Here is a 19,053-nt window from a genome sequence, read left to right as displayed (position 1 = left end):
GCTTACCACGACTACTTTATTCTTCCTCAGTCAAACAGCAGCGCTCATGCGATTGCTTTGCCCCCCCTTAGCTCCAGGTGTTGTGCTAGACCAGGGGTGGGCAACTCCAGGCCTCGAGGGCCGGTGTCCCTGCAGGTTTTAGATTTGTCCTTGAACCAACAGACCTGATTTAAATGACTAAATTAGCTCCTCAACATGTCCTGCAGTTCTCCAGAGGCCTGGTAACAAACTAATCATGTGATTCAGGTGTGTTGACCCAAGGTCTGGAGGCCTGGAGTTGCCCACCCCTGTGCTAGACAGTGATCGTGATTACCGTCCGCGGGAGCGCGCACAGCTGCTTAAAGCTGTAGCGTCCAGATTATTTATGTAGTCAGCTACTTCCATGCAACTGATATAAGATGCGGTAAGCTGAACACAGCTTCAACCGTCTATTTGTGGAAAAATAGTAATGGACCGCATTTCCTTGTTAGTAACTGTAACGATAGGAATAGTAATTAGTTAGATTACTCGTTACTGAAAAAAGTAACGCTGTTAGTAACGCCGTTACTTGTAACGCCATTATTCCCATCACTGCTTGGCACAAGGCCTAACAGTTCACTAGCGATCCACATCACACAGAATCACACAGTTTATCCCAAAAAGAACAACCCCATGTGTTGTTAGTTGACTGACTCTTGGGCTTGTATGAATAATTACATGTAAAGTGCTTTCTGAGGCCTCACCTTTAAATACTACTGAACTCAGCACTTTGATAATATAAAAAATGTAGCGTTGAAAATATAAACGTCTCTAGCTTAAACCAGGGGTGGGCGACTCCAGGCCTCGAGTGCCGGTGTCCCTGCAGGCTTTAGATGTGTCCTTGATCCAACACAGATGATTCAAAAGGCTAAATGACCTCCACAACATGTCTTGAAGTTCTCCAGAGGTCTGGTAATGAACTAATCATTTGATTCAGGTGTGTTGGCCCAGGGTGAGATCTAAAACCTGCAGGACACTGGCCCTTGAGTTTGAAACCCCTGATCTACACAAAACAGATTCATTCAAGCAGTGTTGGGCCTAGTCAAGTCACTGTGCCCCCTCTGCTGAAGTCTAGTGATACACATGAACTATAAGTTAAACTGATTCATACAGTTTGCTTAAAGAAAAAAACTGAACACCCATAATTTTTCAACAACAGTAATTTCGTGCTTCTGCAGCAGTCATGGTAACCAGCATGGCCGAGGAGGACACTGAGCAGATGGGCCAGTGCACGTCAGACTTTGGGAAGTACCCCTCATGCCTCTTTAAGACTAAAAAACAACTCATTCAGTAGCTTGTGAAGCTAGTCTTAAAACGTGACCCTACTCAAAAATTGCAAAACAAATGGAAATGTGTTGAAGTTACCATGTGCTCACAATCAGCTGCCCTAGTGTGTGGTGAGTTTACTGACCCACTTCTGCATTGGAGAAATTGTCGCTGCACTGTAATCTAAGAAATATTTTTTTACACTTTTATAACTGTGCTTACATTTCTCTATGAGTATGTCTTTATGGTTGTAAATATACCAAAGAGAAGAATAACTTGAACCAAATTCCCCCATGCCATAGGCGGTTGCCCTTCAAGTGTATATGATCTGCTGCTGACCCCGTTCACAGGTACCAAGTGTGTTTAAATATGAGGCCAAGAGTCTATGTGTGAGAGCTTTGGAATGCAACCCATCTGGCCGTTGCCTCGACTTGGTGTGTCACAGGTTTGGGCAGTGGTTCTCAAACTGTGGAGTAGGCCTCACTGGTAAAGGCGGGACAAGATTTGCAAAAATATGAAGTGAAACTGACTTGAGCAATCTCATTCTTATTCTTTTTTTCTTTTGTTTTTAAGGAAACTGAACCAACAGGACTTTTTCTGATACTATTGCACTGGTATTTATTCGTGCAAAATTCAACACCAAACCCTTTTTAATAGTTCTTAAAAATTACCGGGTGTGAGCCATGAAGGTCTTTTTTTTCAGCATCTGAATTGTGGCATGCCAAAAAATCTTTTTAAAGCCACAGGAATTGCATTAGATAGGAGTAAAGATAGTTTGTTCTGATGCATGTGTAAGTCACATTGACATACATGTGGGCATCGATGCACATACTAGGCAATGAAATTTTAAATGTTCACTGGGGTAATCGTGCTAATTGAATTTGTTAGCAAAATGCAGCTCTAACTAATGAGAATGTCTTTGAGTTGCAGTTATCTGATCGCAGATGATCATTTTTTTGACAGCTTCTGCAGATAATGGGCCAAGAAGTAGTTGACCTGAAAATGAACTCCATTACATTGTTAATATCAATATTTCTGTCCCAGTCTCCCAGCCCCGACAAACATGATGATCACGTGACTACAGTTTCAAAGCTGTTTCTGGTGCTCCTGTGCTTATTTTGAAGAAAAGATAGTAACTCATCACCCCCAACCGGATGTGACAGATGGCTGCTCCTCCCTTAGCCTGGTTATGTTGAAGGTTTCTTCTTGTTAAAATGAGTTTTTCCTTTCCACTGTCGCCAAGTGCTTGCTCACAGGTGGTTGATTGATTGTTGGGATTATTTATCTGTTATTGTAGGGACTTTACCTTACAATATAAAATGCCTTGAAGTAACTGTTGTTGGTGCTATATAAGTAAGATTTAATTGAGTTGACCTCTCCAACATGAGCTCCACCTCTTGACCCATGACAGCTGAGATAGCCTCCAGCTGCCCCTGACATGACTCTGAAGTGTATGATTGGTTAAGATGACGGATGACGTTAACAAGTACAAAATCCTTGGTTGTAATAAATAAGTAGGAGTCGGAAAGACTGACCTGTCTTAACTGAAATTCAGTGGCTTTATAAATTGAAACATCTGTCTTTGAAGTCAGCAGCGAAACGCTGGAAGCTTATCACAGGCACAATCACTTCACACGTTCGACTTTACGTTTGCCATTTATCGTTTGCGTCTTCCACTGAATAAAAAACAACACAGCCACAAATACACGCAAACATTTTCAACCACAGGATGCGATGAGGGTTCGCACATCCTCTCTGCCCCCTCAACATCCTGTATGAAAACCTTACTACCGCAGCAGCACAGGAAGTCACGTCTGTGAAGAAAGGACATTGGGGTTAGTCGGGACATGAGAGAAACTAGCGGGCTGAGCTGAATGAAAAAGCTGATGCATACGTTCTGATCAATATAAATACAGTTTAAGTTCAATACAACTTCCTGCTCGCAACAAAACAGGCCCGGAGATGAAAAGTGTCTGTCTAGAAAGCATCTATTCATTACCGAATGAGACACTGAGCCAGCCGAGTGTAGTAACCTGCGTGAAAGAGTCTTTACTAATGTGATTAGGCTTGATGCTGCAGATGATTTGCCTCGGGACATTGTTTTACTCTCTGATCCTTCATAATTGTTGCACAGATGTGGGTGGCTCTGGCTAGTTAGCGAGGCAAGGAGGAGGAAGATGAAGAAGAAGGAGAGGAAAGAAAGGAGGAATGATACACGCAGTGGAGACGGGTGAAGAAGCACCTGCTGAGTACACATGGCTTTGAATGACCCAGTTTAAGTGGCTGCACTCACGCACGCATCAGTCTGAAGTGCTGCCCCTGCTGCGAGCAAATGCGGTTGCAAGCACATGGTTCCTCTGATCAAGGCTATTGGCAAGATGGTTTGTATTATCCAGGGGGCAGAGCAGAGATAGTAAGCCGGTTGTTTGGTCTGAGAGAGTTGGAGTGCAGGTGCATGTTGTAAACAAGGATAGTTAAAGATGAAATGGGGTGGAGAGGGACACATTCCACATTATGCAAAGTCCCGTCTGACCTTTGTAAAATCTGTGCACAGCACTATAGACTGTATATAAATGATGCACACATCCACCGAAATGTCAGTGGTTTGTTTTGATGCAATAATGTTAGCAATTTTGGTGCTACCATGATGATGTCTTGGATTCAGATTGAAGGTAGTAACTTAGCTAACTTAGTTAGCATGGTGCATGTCAGATTTAATGCTAGTGTGCAGCCCAAACTTCTTTGGCACCACAAACACAGATGAGATTTGACTAATGAAAGGTGAGGACGAGCAGTCAGCTACTGGCTACAGTCACTGAATCTACTGACCACTGGAAAAGCTAACTTTAAGTCTCAGCTAACATTAAAAGGCTACGTTTCACCTTCCAGTGTTACAAGTAACAACCTCTTAAAATGATTTTGATATTGTTAAAAACAATGTTAATTTCACATGATGTATTAATGTGGGAGTCTGTGAGGATTGACTTGCCAGCTTTCTTCATATACTTTCTTTACGTGCTCATATTAGAGACAGTAGCATGAATTTATCAGCAAGCATCACTTCCTCTGCACTGAGGGATTTTTCCCCCTTGACAAAAATACCGTCTTTACACCACACAGACCTACAGTATCATTAACTCTTTAATAGTCATCTTCCAGCTCATCAGATTTAGTATTCAAATACTAATCTGTCAGCCTGTGCTGCACTGTGATACTGCTTCTTCAAAGGGAATCTTTATATGTAGTAATGTGAGGGTATGCAAATGTGTGGGTGAAAGAAGCGGATGGGGGAAGATAGCCGCCGTATGTGTGTGTGCGCGCACGCGCTCAACACTCTCAACAGAGAGAGAAACATCTGTGTTTGTATCCCCTTGCATACAATAATTCACGCACAGCATCCATTTTTTGTCAGCATCATAAAGAACTCAATCTGCTTATACAGCACCACATTTAGATGCCCCAAATTCATCCCTTACCAAACGTGTGCCCATATAGTCAGGATCAGATATCAGATTTCCGAGTTACATAATATGAACGCGTGTTATCTTGGCAAGAAGTCAGAGCTGCACAAAACAGATGAAAGTGTACAGTATACATGCAGTAAAGTATCCAGTATATACATGCAGCTGGAGCAATGCCCTGGGTGATTAAGTGCAAAAAGTCAGAGTCAGTTAGCCACACGCTTGAAGTGGGACGAAGACAAATCTAACTGACTGTGAAGATGCTCGGCCACGTTTGCGCTCAAAGCTTCCAGTATATATGTGCCACGGAAACTCGTTTCCCTCTTTACTGTTATGGGGTGTTGCAGCTTTTCAAATAGATGAATGAAGATACTCTCAAACAGTCACTTTACACCGCATCCTCGTCTCAGAACGTCAATGGGATGAGAGAACTTTCGTTATTACTCACCGCAGAAGAGAAAGTTGACGGCTCCTCGCAGACGCTCTGTTTTACTGTGACGAGCCGAGATGCAAGAATATAATATATTCTTACACGTATTCTTGCAAGATGCATGGATCTGTCGCCGAGTGAGATGCAAGCCTACGTGCTTGTAAAATGATGAATAAATAGAGAGCAGCTTGGCTTGTAGTGTAGTAAGTTTGTGAGTTGATGATCAGAATCAGTCTCCTCTACTACTATTACTGTGAAAAACCCAAGAAGCCATAGAGAGTAAAGCTAATCATAAAGTAAGAACAGACTTTCTCAGGTATTTTAGCTGCTTAGTACATGTTTAGGGTCATGTTGTGTGTTTAACTATGAGTGTCAAGAAGTGAAGCGAAAACAGCAGCAGCAGTAGCAGCACATACACCGCCAGCGTGCTTGTGTGTGTGTTGTGCAGATTGCGGGGCAGCTGTGTGTGTGCATATGCAGTATGAGGAGAGTGCTAGGGGGAGACCACCTACACTTCCACCTGCTATGCCTTTTAGAGGGGCCTCTTCAATCACAAGGCAGGGGTCATTATAGATGCGAGCCTGTAGCCGCCAGGCATTGTTTAGCTATTTCTGTCCTTGCGCTTTACAGCCAAACATCGAGCAAAAGCTCCATTAAAAAACCTGCACTTCAAAACATGTGCAGGAAGCATCGTGGCCCCCGAACACGAAGCTCTCCCTTTTTTCTTTTCTCGTGAAAAACACAAGACCGATCTGAATAAGATAATTCTTCAAAATTTCACAGCGACAAACATTTCTCAGTCACGGAGGTAGATGTGGTTAGAAATACGGAGACCTCTTTGCCCAGGCTGACACGGCGATGAGGAATGACAAAGCAGCAAACTGTTTGACAGGCACTGTGAAGATGACTAAGTCCAAACTTTCAGAGTGAGATATGAAGGGGGAAGATGTTGTTTGTTCTTGACTTCAGGGAAAACTATCTCAGGGCTTCGATTTCTGTCTGTTGTTCTGGTGGTCGTGTGCAGCTGGGTTTCTTAAAGTCCCTGACATTTTTTTAAATGACTTGAAAGGTCTGTGCGAGTTGAAAGGTTAAAGAAATGTATTACATGTACCTCCCACATTAAAGGAGTAGTTTCACATTTGCTAAAAAGCCAGACGAGAAGATCAAGCCTGCTTGTGTATACTCTAAATATGAAACCACAGCTAACAGCTGGTCTGGTTTGTTTAACTGGAACTGGAGGGCTGGTGGTGGTGGTGGTGGTGCAAAGCAAAGAAATTACACCCAGACCTCTACAACTGAAAATGTCAGTAATTAACAAGTCTTGTTCGTTAAACCTGAATAAAGTATAGATAAAACTGTTATTTCCATATGTAGTAAAATATAATGGGTGGTATCCCTCTGTTCTGGGACCTTCCCACTGCTGCGCAGTCATAAGTAGAAAGCATACAGCAGGGAGAACAGCAGTAAGACCCCAGAGCGGACATCAGTAACAACAGATATGACTGCAATTAAGTCAGACAGGACAAAGCAAGGAGCTGAGCTGGAGGTGGGTTGCAAAGCAGCTTGCAGGGGCAGCAACACCTATGCACAGGCTAAAGCAGCTTAACTAGAGCCATATAGGAGATTAGCCCAGTGGATGTGCATGATGGTATTTACCTGAGCCAACCGGAGGGTGTGGGCTGGCTATGAAACCAGACTGACTTTGCAGCTCACCTGAACTTATGCTTTGCTTGATAAATGTCATACTGTGATGTTAGCTGATGATAGCTGAGGACTCAATCTTCTCTATCTACAAGTCTTCTCATCTAATCGATCTAATCTAAAAGTTAATCAGTTCATTTCAAAAAAATGTGCAACTGGAGCATCCTTTAAATCTTTCAGTGTCAAAGGAAGCCAGACACCACTCTCTGTCTGAAAACTAGTAAACAAGCGTGCCTTGCAAACAATTAGACAGTAATTTGTGACTGAAGTAGACTTCCAAATAACCCAGTGAGAGTCTATATTTGGTTCAGGGCCTCCTAAATGCACTACTTAAGGTAAACTACATTAAATGTGAGAAAATTAGTGTGCCACTAACAGACCACAAAGTGCTAATTGTGCTGCCTGTGGCTGCCTCTGCCTGCCTTCATCACAACCTGCAGACGGCTCTTAATACCAACCCTCCGCTTCTATTTAGCAACGGGATCTTTGTCCAAGTGCGGCAAACAATAATTGTCAGCTGAGGGCGAGATACAAAAACATGCCTGATAGCAGGCTGAGCTGAGGCACAGGGCGCTGCGATTGGTCCAGATATGCTTTATATATCTTGTTTTTTAAAAAGAAAAAAACCAGGTGTATTTTAATTTCTGCTTTGAGCAGATCCTCGTAACGTTGTTTTTGAAATGTGCCGTATGAATACATTGTTGCTGTGTGAGCATGTGTGCTCAGTTCAAGCTGTGTACAAGGTGGTGCACCAGCAAAAGTGCATTTACATATGTGAGTAAGAGTGTGACTGTGAGTGAGAGCGGTGTGCCTCGTGTGTTTGTGTGTGTGTGTGTGTGTGTGCACGTATGAGTGGATGAAATATGTGGGTGTTTGTGGGGGAGTTGGATGATTTTTGCAGGCACTGATTCACTCCAGGGCATCCATGTCCAGGCTTGTTGAAGACATGCTGGGTCCTGGGCATCGGGAATGGTGCTCAGTTACAGGATCACGCAAAGGCTCCCTGAGGCTTAACAGGAGTTGCAGACGCAGACAAAGTCAGAAAATCTGCGGTCTTTTATGTTGACAGTAAAAACTGCGTGTGAGTGTTTGCCCCAAGAAAGTGCTGTCACTGCAGCTTTTCTCTGAGCTGCTGCTATCCTGAGAAGATCTCGGTGGATTTCTATCAAACAAACACCTGCACACAAACAAACTAACAGCACTAATAGTTGCATGTTAAAGAGTGGCTGTGCTGTTGTTCAGGTGTGACATATGAAAGTGTTTGTGTGACTCCAAACTTACTCACAATATCTGGAAGATGTACCTCTCTGTTCTCAGTGATGTCATTCCCATCAAGGTTGTGACCTTCATTTATAACCCCTCCACCCTTCCCTGAGGGATTCCCCAGTCTGGCTTTAGCCACGTTATGACGTCCCGCTGTCTAGAACTGCAGAGTTGTTTTTGTTAGGACTGGGAAGGAAACCGGGAAGTAGATCAGACAGTGAAGATGAGCCTCGGCACAGACAAGAAACAACTGCTGACAGGCAGCAAAGTGGAAAGGGGAGTTTTGGGAAGCATATGTGATTATTCACACACACACACACACACACAAAGATTTCTGAAGGAGAATTTATTCGTTATCAAAGTGAGAGCGGAAAATGATGGAGTAGCGGCTTTCCAATTCCAAATGATGATTATGAGCTCCAGGGAGGCCGACATGGCAACGCACAAGACGAGTTTTGTTTTATTAAAAGCCAAAGCCATGTTTTGACCATGTGGCAGATAAAGAACCAAAGGAAAACACACACTCAGCCGAGCCGCTGCGGCTGGCTTACTGAGCCAAACCATAACTGAGAGGACCCACTCAGAGAAAATCTCAAAGTTGTTTGGCAGACGGCAAACACACTGAGATCAAATGCGTGTAGACTTCGGCAGAGAAGAGGAATTCATGCAGTATATTTTATTTGCCACTTCAAGACTGTGAGGATGAAATGTCAGCTACCCCCCCTTCCCCACCCAACACACACACACACAAGATGAACAGATGCACTCGCACACACACAAGAAGCAGTGAGGAAAGGTCTGGAGCCAATTGTTCTCTCATGCCACAACACATTCGCCCCCGCATTCCCCTGTGTTACATTAAATGTCCTGGCTTTTAACTTATGACTCTGAATAGGGAGAGATTATTAAGAGCGCACTCAACATTCATTACCGGGGTTGCGCGTTCCTGCACTGTAGCCTAATCAACAGAGAAGGAGGGCAGGGCAGTGTAAACAGAGCAAAAGAGGGATGAGTGGAGCCAGGGGAGAAAGGCGAGGCGAGCGAGTTGACCTCTGGCGCTAACATCGGTGACCCACACTTTTGACCAACAGCTTTTTCTATCACTTCTTGTCTCTGCATTACGTGGCCCACTACCTGCCAGCAACTCTGCACCCCGTAGCTCCGGTCGGCTACCTGACTCACAGCTCCAACAGGCGGTTTCAGGTTCACTGAGCATGACGGCCATGCGACCTTGCCGAGGAGGTCTCAGAGTCCTTTCGATTTGCATGGCCAAGGACGGCCCTGCGCACAAGACCGTGTGGCTGTATGCCAACAGGCTTTTTGCCTCCCTCCTTTTATCATAAATAAGAACAAGGAGGCTGTTCCCAGTTTGGGATGACCCACACTGATGTTAAAAAGTCTTGCAGTCTTGTATTTGGGGTAAAAAAGAAAAGAAAAGAAGAAAAACTAGCTTTTCCTGGGAAACCGTAAAACGTGCAGTGGTTCGGTGCCAGCATGGATTTCCTGGCATACATTCGTTGTGAGGAAAGACGGACAGTCTTTTAATATTAGTGACATATAATGTACAACTTGTCTTCAAGTGATAGATATACAGATTTTTCCACTCTGGCTCATTTGGACTTGTCATGCACTCCCTTGGTACACTGCCTCGGGCATGGGTGTAGGCGCGAGGCTTCTTCCCTCCAACTATTTCCTCATGTAAGATCAGAAAGTTCTTTTTTTTTTTTTTTATTCTGCTTTTGGCAGTAGTTTAAGTTTTTTATGTGTCTATCACCAAGTCTTACATATATCTGGTGTTAAACCTGGTGTAATTGATGATTCCAGAGCAACTTGTGTTAGAAGCGAGTTATAAATCCTATTTATAAAGTAGAAATAAAATACTAAAGAGTTTGGCCCTGGGAAATAAAATATTCCATCAATAATTTAGTTAGTCTTTGTGAAATGCATTTTAAAGGTGGTGAAATTGTGCCACGAAATAGGCACAGAGTTTCTGAAGTGCAAACAAAGCTGGAAATATATTTGGTGAATAGTACAGGAATAGTACTACAGTAATTTATTTAACGACTGAACGAGCTTTGTATTTAGTTTCTCACTGTTGGTTTAATATCCATCCATCTGGACTGGAGCCTATTCCTGCTGTCATAGGGTGAAACATGGAGGTACACTGGGTTGTCTGTCTATCACAGGGCTTCATTTTGGTCTGTTATGTGAAATTAAACTAAATAATCTAAAGAAAAATGCTGTATATTTTACGTAAGTTCTCTAAAAATAATGGGATGTTGCAAAACCTCGATCTTTTATTGAAGCTGCCAGGCAGCGTTGGACGCAGTGATGCGTCCTCCGTTCATGAACTCTAGCCTTCAAATTAGTGGCTCATGAAAAGGTTGAAGATGAACCAATAATAGATCAAAACAGGCCATTTGGGTTTGACAGAGTGAAGAGGAGGAAAACATCATCAGACCATCATGTGATGCTGATGATGATGCAAATGATGATGATGATGGATCACTCTATTAATAGACCTGGCAGTGAAGTGACCATAGTCACAACAGATTAGAGCATCGCCTTGGATGAGAGGCCCCATTATGTCCAGAGGAAGGAGTCAGCTGCTTTGTCAAGAGGGCACCTCACAAACAAACCTCATTTGACTGAGCCCGTCTTTCTCTTTCCCCTCACCCTCCCGCTCTCTCAGCTCTAACCCCGACTCTTTTTCTGCTGAGTGGGTGTTTTTGCGAAGTTTTGAAGGTCAGAGAAAGACTCTAAAGCGTGGAGCGAGCTTGGGGCTTTGACCTCTGATTGCCACCACCCCCCCTCCACCCCCCCTCTTCCCCTGCTGCCCTGTCTTCTGTGAGTCACATAGACGGAGCCATCTCGCCCAACCAAAAGGACGACACGTTGCGGAGAAGCAGACGACAAGTAGGCTGGCAGCCCGGCTCTGACAAAAGAAGAGTTGTGCAGAGGTGGCGAGGGACAATGGGACAGTTTGAGAGGAGGAGGTGAGGAGAGCTCAGTCCTCACAATAAGTAGGCTTATTGTGAAAGCCTGCTCTGTTGAAGGACAGAGTTTATAGGGTGAAGAAATTATGGGGATTATCCAAGGTAAGATTTGTGCACTAATAATGCAAAAATATATCTAGAAATCTGCATAGATACACATCTACTGAATCAAATATTTCAAATGCACAAAAATGACTTTCAGTCAAAATCACAAATCTGAAGATTTTCACTGCGAACACCTTAGTCTTTGTTATAGCCTCCCTTCTTGCAGATGTTCACATTGTGGTTAAAAAAACACCACACACTCATACTCCACCCTGAGTGATATACGTGCTTGTTCACACACACACACACACACACACACATACTTAAGACACATACACTTTTCTTATTCTTACCGTAAACAGCTTCCTCCCACCCTCAGGCTTTGCCTTTCCCAAACTCACCCAGGAGCCCGAGCAGGTAACACTCAGTTGGTTTTGGCAGTCATCCATGTGATCCTGACTGTTTAAACCGAGTCTGTTGCCAAGCAGCTCGTCCTGCCCTGGAACTCTTTGAAAGTTTGCCCAAAAATATGCATAAAAAAATATGAACACTAAATCGTAGAGCTGGTTTGGGGGTATTAGTAGAACTCCTGTACAAAAAAACAAAGCAGAACTTGAAGGAATTTCTATACTAGAGTACACAGAAGAACTCACAATCTAAACAGACTAAACAGAGATGTGACTAATCAAGATGTGACTAAGATGTCGGACACGTTTTTTTAAAAAGATTTTTATTGTTTTTGCAAAAGATGCAACCTGATCCCTTCAACTAATCACCACGTCATCGCTTAGAGCTAAATCGACCCAAATTTCACAGCTCTTCTGTTTAGAATTGAGGGCGGTGATTAATAGAGATTGTTCTGAGCAGAAACAAAATCCCATATTAGACATCTGTCGCAACGTTCACACGTTTGTCTCTCCCACTGCTTAGCAAACATTAGTGCTTTTGACTAACATTTGGCAGGATGGCACGGTGCCACCTCACGAGTGTTCCCGTAAACACTCACCGCTCTGGACCCTGTGCTGTTGTTCTGTGCCAAAATGTCACTGGAAGTGTGGTCAACCTCAAACCTCAGTGCTGAATAAAACCTAAACCCAAGCAACAGCAGAGCATCAGAAACAGGCAGCTGCACAGAGGACAGAATTTATAAGGGAGGTGGCAAAGTGGAGGCAAGACACTGCCAGGAATTGTTGTTTTCCTCTGTTTAGCCATATTCCCATGGATACTCACAAAAAGGCATAGAGTTAAAATAGTTGTTCTGAATACCAGCAAATTACCTGAGATGAGGTAATTACAATCAGGCATGGAGAACCTAAAAGTAGTGATTTCAGTTAACTTTCCCAGTCATGTCAAGAATATAGCAAACGGCTGTCAATGATAAACATTCTCCTTTCTGTGACAGGTTTAAAAACTCTCTCCGCTTTAGGCCTAAACAACACGGATGGTGAGTTTTTAAAAGGCAAGTACATAGTATTACAGGGTGGTGGCTGTCACTATTCATACCCAAAGGGAAAAGCTGTTGAAAGCTTGATCCAGCCCCTTCCCCCTGCTCTGGCACAGATCGGAAATACACTGAGAGGTATTCTGTGGATGAGAAAGTCACAGATTAAATAATCAAAGGTGTGGCTGTGCTTGTTTTGAAATATACAAATATGACTGTACTCTTGTGTAATTCTTGTGCTGGGTTTTGTTTTTGTTACACAGCACAGCCTCAACCACCAAGGTGTAAACTTATACTTTTCTAGGCATGCTCGTGGGAAAGTTCGGCTAATCAACTCTGTTTTAACTAACAGATGGAAAACTGAGAGCAGGGGTTAGCTTGCTGTCCCCTCACAGCAAGCTAAGGTCCTGGGTTTGAATCCACCATCTGGCTGGGGCCCTGGGAGTTTGGATGTTCTGGGTTGTCTCCAGGTACTTCCACTCACAGTCCAAAAAAAAGAGCATGGGGTTAGGTTAACTGGTGATTCAAAATAGGCCGTAGCTGTGAAAGTGAGTGCGAATGGTTGTCTATGTCTTTGTTTTGGCCCTGTGACAGATTTGCGACCTCTCCAGGTGTGACCTACCTCTCTCTCTTTAACAGCTGGAGTAGGCTCCAGCCTCCCTGTGACCCTGAAGTGGAGAAGCAGAAGCAAATGAATGGAGGGAAAAGTGATAAGAGTAAGAGTACGCAAATGGTTGATAATTGCAGTAATAAAGGTTTGTGTTAATGTGACGCATAAACTGTTCTATATAGAAACAAATCTATACATTTATTAAATAACAATAAATAGAAACAGCTATCTTACTATGATGGATAAATGGGTGAAACATCCACCTTTTCCAGATTCAGATTTAAGAAGTAGTCACAGATCACTGATTTTAGACTGCCTGTTAAAGTCTCAGCTTAAAGCTGAGTGTGTCCACATAGGAAGTGACTAGCAGCTAACTGGAAACCTGAGACCACAGAAAGTCAATGACATTTGGTCACTTCAAGTGAAAAAAACAGTTGAAAAAAACCCTTGTGACGCACAGTGGGCGCGTCCCAAGATAAACATTTCTCAAATTCAACATGAGCTGCTAAAGCTAGCTCACTTGGTTACCAAACTGCAGATATGAACAATTAAAATGCTATTATTTTTCTTACCAAAAACTTGCACGGTCCTTACCTTACAGAAGGCAATATTATTTATCAGGCAGTTCCATTAAAACTTCTTTAAAATGACATGAACAGCGAACACAAGAAAGCTGTTAGCTAAAGCTGCCAATGCTAGTACACTCATTAATATGAGCTGTCATAACTTTCATAATGCAAACGGATGCGTTATGAAAAAACTTAACAGTACAGATGTTATTTATGTGGAAAGTCTCCATAAAGACCAGTGCCCTTCGTTATACCAGGATGGTTTTTACTGTTGTAAACTGGGTATTTTAACATGGAGGTTTATGGAGATTGGGTCACTTTTAGAAAGCGCCTCAAGTGGCCATTAAAGGAACTGCATTTCTGCACTGTCATTCTTTCTGAGCCCTGGAGGTTGCTGCCTGGTAGATGTAAAAATGGAAAAAAAAAATTATATATATACATAAGTGTGTTGTGGTTGTATGTCTCTTTCAACAAGTCAAGTTTCAGTTTAAATTCAGGTCTGTCCAAGCACATATAAATAGTAACATATTCAAAGGAATTTGACACTTTTGGCACCAAACTTCACATCCACGTCTGAATATCTGACCAAATCTGAAATGCAGTTGCAGTCTCCCTTTCTGTTCCTGAATCACGAAACTGAAAGATTAGAGGTTATGATCTCACACTGAGGCTGACCTCTGACCTTTTAGAAATTAAATGTCAGAATAGCATCCCATCAGACATTTGTGTGCCATTTAATATTTCACCTTAGAATTCTTGAGTTTTGGCCAAGAATGTGTTTTTGCGAGATCGCCAAATTCAAATCAGGTGAACCTTGAGTCCAAACGGATGTTTGTGCCAAGTTTGAAAATACTTCCTCGAAGCACTTCAGGAGACAATACCTGCCTTTATTAATTGTTAAGTAATATCTATTTTATAATCCTTTTAATGGGAACACATCTGGAGCATGGTGGGTGGTGTGAATATTTGATAGGGTTATAGGCGGTTTGTCACACTGATCATCTGCACATGTTGATGAAGATTCGAGAGCCAGTTTTTGTTATATGCTTCTGTTATTGTAATATACATTCTGCCACGGCCTTGTCTTCAGTACACAAGATCAGAGATTCATCCCTCAGGAGCAGCCAGAGGATTTTGCAAAGCATCCTACCTGACTTGATTTGTGTGTAGAGGGATGTGGGATACAGTAGTGAAGGCAGTGGTGCTTGATTGTGTGGGCGTTGGAAGAAGTACAAACAGGAGACAAAGGTTTCCTTCTCTGCTACTGAGACAGGTGCTCTATTGAGGAATCATATTTCTTTTCTCTCAACGCCAGATCCTACCGAGCAAATCACAGCAACTCTACTTGTAAATCTAAACAAAAAAAAGAAAAGAAAAAAAGGTGTTTTTTTAAATGGCCTTCTGACATCAAAAGGGTAAAACACTATTTGTGAATCTTGCCCGGTGTAATCCCCCCTCTTTGGCTGTGTTGGACAGAATTTCCTCAGTTTCCTCTATTTCATGATCAAAGCTGTTTACTTCAGGCGACATGGCCAACATCAGCATCCTATCAGATTACTACAGGAGGAAGTGTTTGCTCTGTGGCTGATCACAGTTTTCTGCTCTGCTGATGTGTGTCACTGCTGTGTGCTTTCAGGCGTCACTTAGAAGTGGAGCAGTCAAATCATTTGAATATATCATATCAATACCTGTGAGCACCCCCCCAAAATATATGAATATTAACACAAGTTAGGATGTTTATTTTTATTTTTTAAAGATGGTTCATATTAAATAATTAATGTTATTTTTCTAGAAGAACTGAACTTATCGTCTGAGGCAGAAAGTCCCTAACTTGCCTAGCCACATGGATTTAGACTGGAGCAGGAATGCTGCTGGAATGAGGCCTGGAGTGGGCCTGGCTTCCCGGTTGTCCAGAAGAGGAACTTATACGTCAGTGTGCCCATATAAGGAGTCTCGACTTCCTCCATGGGACCGATTGCAGTAAACAGCTGATGTTTGTTGTATATTTCATACCCAATGGATCCAACAACAGATTGCGCGTGAATTAATGGGCATCCCATGAAGCTATAATGACATAAAATGAACCCAAACTGGCGCATTTAACGCAGTTTTAAGACACATTAAAGAACCTACAAATGAATTAGAAAAGCAGCGACTTGCTCTAACGGAATAATCTCACCTCCTCGCTTACCCAACAACCACTGATTCAGCCCATAAACGCGCAAAGTCGTGCATAAATGCATCGGACTTTTCTATTTCTGACATCGGTCTCCGCTGCGAGCCCTCCTCGGAGCGCTCTCTTGCCTACAGGCTTGTTTACAGTCGCCTCTTCCCGGCATTAGCGTCACTTGACGACGCACTCGATGGGCGCGGAGACACAGACTCTGTCCAATGACAACGAAGCACCGTATATAAAACGGCGCACATGAACCCGCCTGAACACACCTCAACAAGCACCAAGACAAACACAGCGGCAAATAGGAATTGCGAGAAAGAAGTTTTGTTTCACAGGATTTGAAGGAAAAAACCACAGCAAACAGGCTCCGGGAAAGACTTTTGAAATCCGCCGATACTGAACTCTTGCTGGACTTTCACTAGTTTGTTTCCTTTGCTCTCCATCCTCGAGTGATTTTCCTTTTTTTTTTAAATTTGGAAACACTGTTTAAGAGAGACTACAAGTGCCCGATTTGATGCATGCTCTCTGCTGACACTGACTTTTGTTGATTACCCAGAGACTGTGTTTCTGTAAGCGGCCGGTAAGCTCACTTTTTTCCTACGACTTTATGTCTACAAAGATGGAACAGCCTTTTTATCATGACGACTCTTTTCTGTCGGCTTACGGCCACTCAGACGCGCCAATGCACGACTGCAAACTGCTAAAGCAGAATATGAATTTGAACTTGACAGAGCCCTATCGCAACCTGAAATCCCAGCTGAGAGCCGAGACAGACCTGTACCACGGGGGCCAGCAAGACGTGGGGTCCCTGAAGCTCGCATCCCCAGAGCTCGAGAAGCTCATCATCCAAAACAGTAACGGTGTGATCACCACTCCCACCCCGGGCCAGTACTTCTACAACCGGGGCATCACCGATGAGCAGGAGGGCTTCGCTGAGGGTTTTGTGAAAGCACTGGACGAGCTCCACAAGATGAACCAGATGCCCCCCCCTAACGTGTCCATCGGAGCCGGTGGAGTTACGACGTGTTCGCCGGCGGCCTCTAGCGTCTTCGGCTCCGCCTTGCAGCCCGAGCCCCCCATCTACACAACACTGAACGCCTACTGCCCGAACACAAACTTATCTTCATCATCCAGCTACCCCACAGCCACCATCAGCTACCTGCCGCCGCACCAGCAGAGCCACCACCAGCAGAGCTCGACGCACGGCGCGCATGCTTTCCAGCATACCCTCCCCGTCTCCGGACTCCATCCGCAGCGGCTGGTCTCTCTGAAAGAGGAGCCTCAGACCGTGCCCGACCTCCTCAGCAGCGACGGCTCGCCTCCGATGTCCCCGATTGACCTGGAGACCCAGGAGAGGATCAAGGCGGAGCGCAAGAGGCTGAGGAACCGACTAGCCGCTACCAAATGCCGGAGGCGCAAGCTCGAGCGCATCGCGCGGCTGGAGGAGAAGGTGAAAGTTTTGAAGAACGACAACGCGGGGCTCTCCAACACGGCGTCGGTGCTCCGGGATCAGGTGGCTCAGCTCAAACAGAAGGTCCTGACACACGTGAGCAGCGGCTGCCAGCTGATGCTCACGAGCAAGCTGGAGGCGTTCTAAAAACACCAGAGACTACTAAGAAGAAAAAAAATGACTGAAAAGTGATAACACTGGAGTCATGTTCTGCATGCGCAGCACTGGAATTACCGGCTCGTGTGTAGTCAGCATCACAGGGCCAAGGGCCAGGTGTGGACGATACTGAAGGCTGTTTTAGGGTGAAAAGACTGATTGTAATGGTACTTCCGGATGCTGGACACTCCTTACAGGACCATTCAACCCTAGAATCCAGGGCAGCATCCAAACTGAGCAGACACTGAGCAACACAGTGGGCACACATGCCCATAAGTCGGGTTTACTAATGGTAGAAAATGGGAACGATTATTTGTTTTACTTTGTACCATCTTCCTTTTTCATTTTGTTTAGTTTTTTGTTTGTTGGCTGCATTTATTCATTGTGTAAATTATTTCATGTGTCCGGTTGATCCAGACAAACTGATGTCCAATGTTTACAGTGTCTCTTTTTAAAAAAAATAATTTGTGTTGTATATTTAAGTAAAGTGTCTCAAAAATGAAAAATGAAATGGTGGAGTTGAGCGTTTTTGTTTTCACACATTTACACACAATTTAGAATAACAACAACAACAGCAGCAGCGGGAAAGAGTGGGAAGAGCAAACGAGGTTTTCTTTCCTACCATACTGTAACCATAACAGTTACTATAGCTCCCAGTGAGGAACTCTTACACAAGCACATTCTGGTTGCGGTGTTTTTACGCACAGAGCGTAGCTTGCGTATGTAGGCCTTTCCTAATTACGCAGGGGCTGTCCATATATGGGCATACTGGTGACTACTTCGTCACAGGGGAGGATTTCTGGGAACCCCCGCCCAGGTAACGCAAACAGGTTCCTTCTCACTCCCTCTATATACCGTATCGATAAGATTTGCGAACTTCATGAGGGTGGCGGAATTTCCTTTTGGTTATTGTGCAATTGTAAAATAAAGTGTTTAAACGGGAAGAGAGCAAAGTACGATCCTCTTATCTCTTATCAGCTAGACAAGCTAAACAAGAGCTTAGCGTGATAACAGGAAGCAGTAATAAAACGGCTGTGATCGTGGTGCTTTTTAATATTGTTATTTTTTTAATATAATAAATGAAGATTCTTAAACTCATACGCTAGCCGACTATCGGCGGCGCTCGAGCCTCAAAGTTGTTGCAGCATCTTTTAGGTGTCAGTGTAATTGAAAGATCGCACACGACGGAAAGTGACAGTGACTTAGTACCTTCAGGAATGCCGGGGGCGTCTCAAGATGCCACGCCGGTTGGCAGAGCAGTAGGCGAGAGTGGGCGTCCGGAGCGCGCAGGAGCATCTGTGTGGATGGATGGGGCTGTGCGCGCTGCCAAGGACAACATTCTGGTGGGACGCATCAGCGGCCAAATATGCGCGGCAGCAGGATCTCAGAAGATGGAGAGCGAGCGAGAGGGGGGAAAAGTCCCGTGTTAAGAGGATGTGAATGAATCATTAAACACACACACACACACACA

The 19,053-nt window shown here is 43.9% G+C and overlaps 1 protein-coding gene across 1 annotated transcript; it reads left to right on the top strand.

Moving 5' to 3' along the window:
* The first annotated feature begins 16,219 nt into the window (after positions 1 to 16,219).
* On the top strand, positions 16,220 to 18,076 carry junbb (JunB proto-oncogene, AP-1 transcription factor subunit b). Its single transcript, XM_005738037.1, has one exon. The coding sequence runs from the start codon at positions 16,584 to 16,586 to the stop codon at positions 17,571 to 17,573; it is 990 nt and encodes a 329-aa protein (XP_005738094.1). The 5' UTR covers positions 16,220 to 16,583; the 3' UTR covers positions 17,574 to 18,076.
* The last annotated feature ends 977 nt before the right edge of the window (positions 18,077 to 19,053 follow it).

The sequence above is a fragment of the Pundamilia nyererei genome, unplaced genomic scaffold, assembly GCF_000239375.1.
Source record: "Pundamilia nyererei isolate P.nyererei 1_Seehausen unplaced genomic scaffold, PunNye1.0 scaffold00081, whole genome shotgun sequence".
Taxonomy (NCBI): Eukaryota; Metazoa; Chordata; class Actinopteri; order Cichliformes; family Cichlidae; genus Pundamilia; species Pundamilia nyererei.
The sequence above is the reverse complement of the archived record's forward strand: the minus strand, read 5'-3'. Positions and strand labels throughout refer to the sequence as shown.

What these genes read in the sequence shown, in the direction of transcription:
- junbb (XM_005738037.1), top strand. Translation starts at nt 16,584, where the DNA reads ATGTCTACAAAGATGGAACAGCCTTTTTATCATGACGACTCTTTTCTG.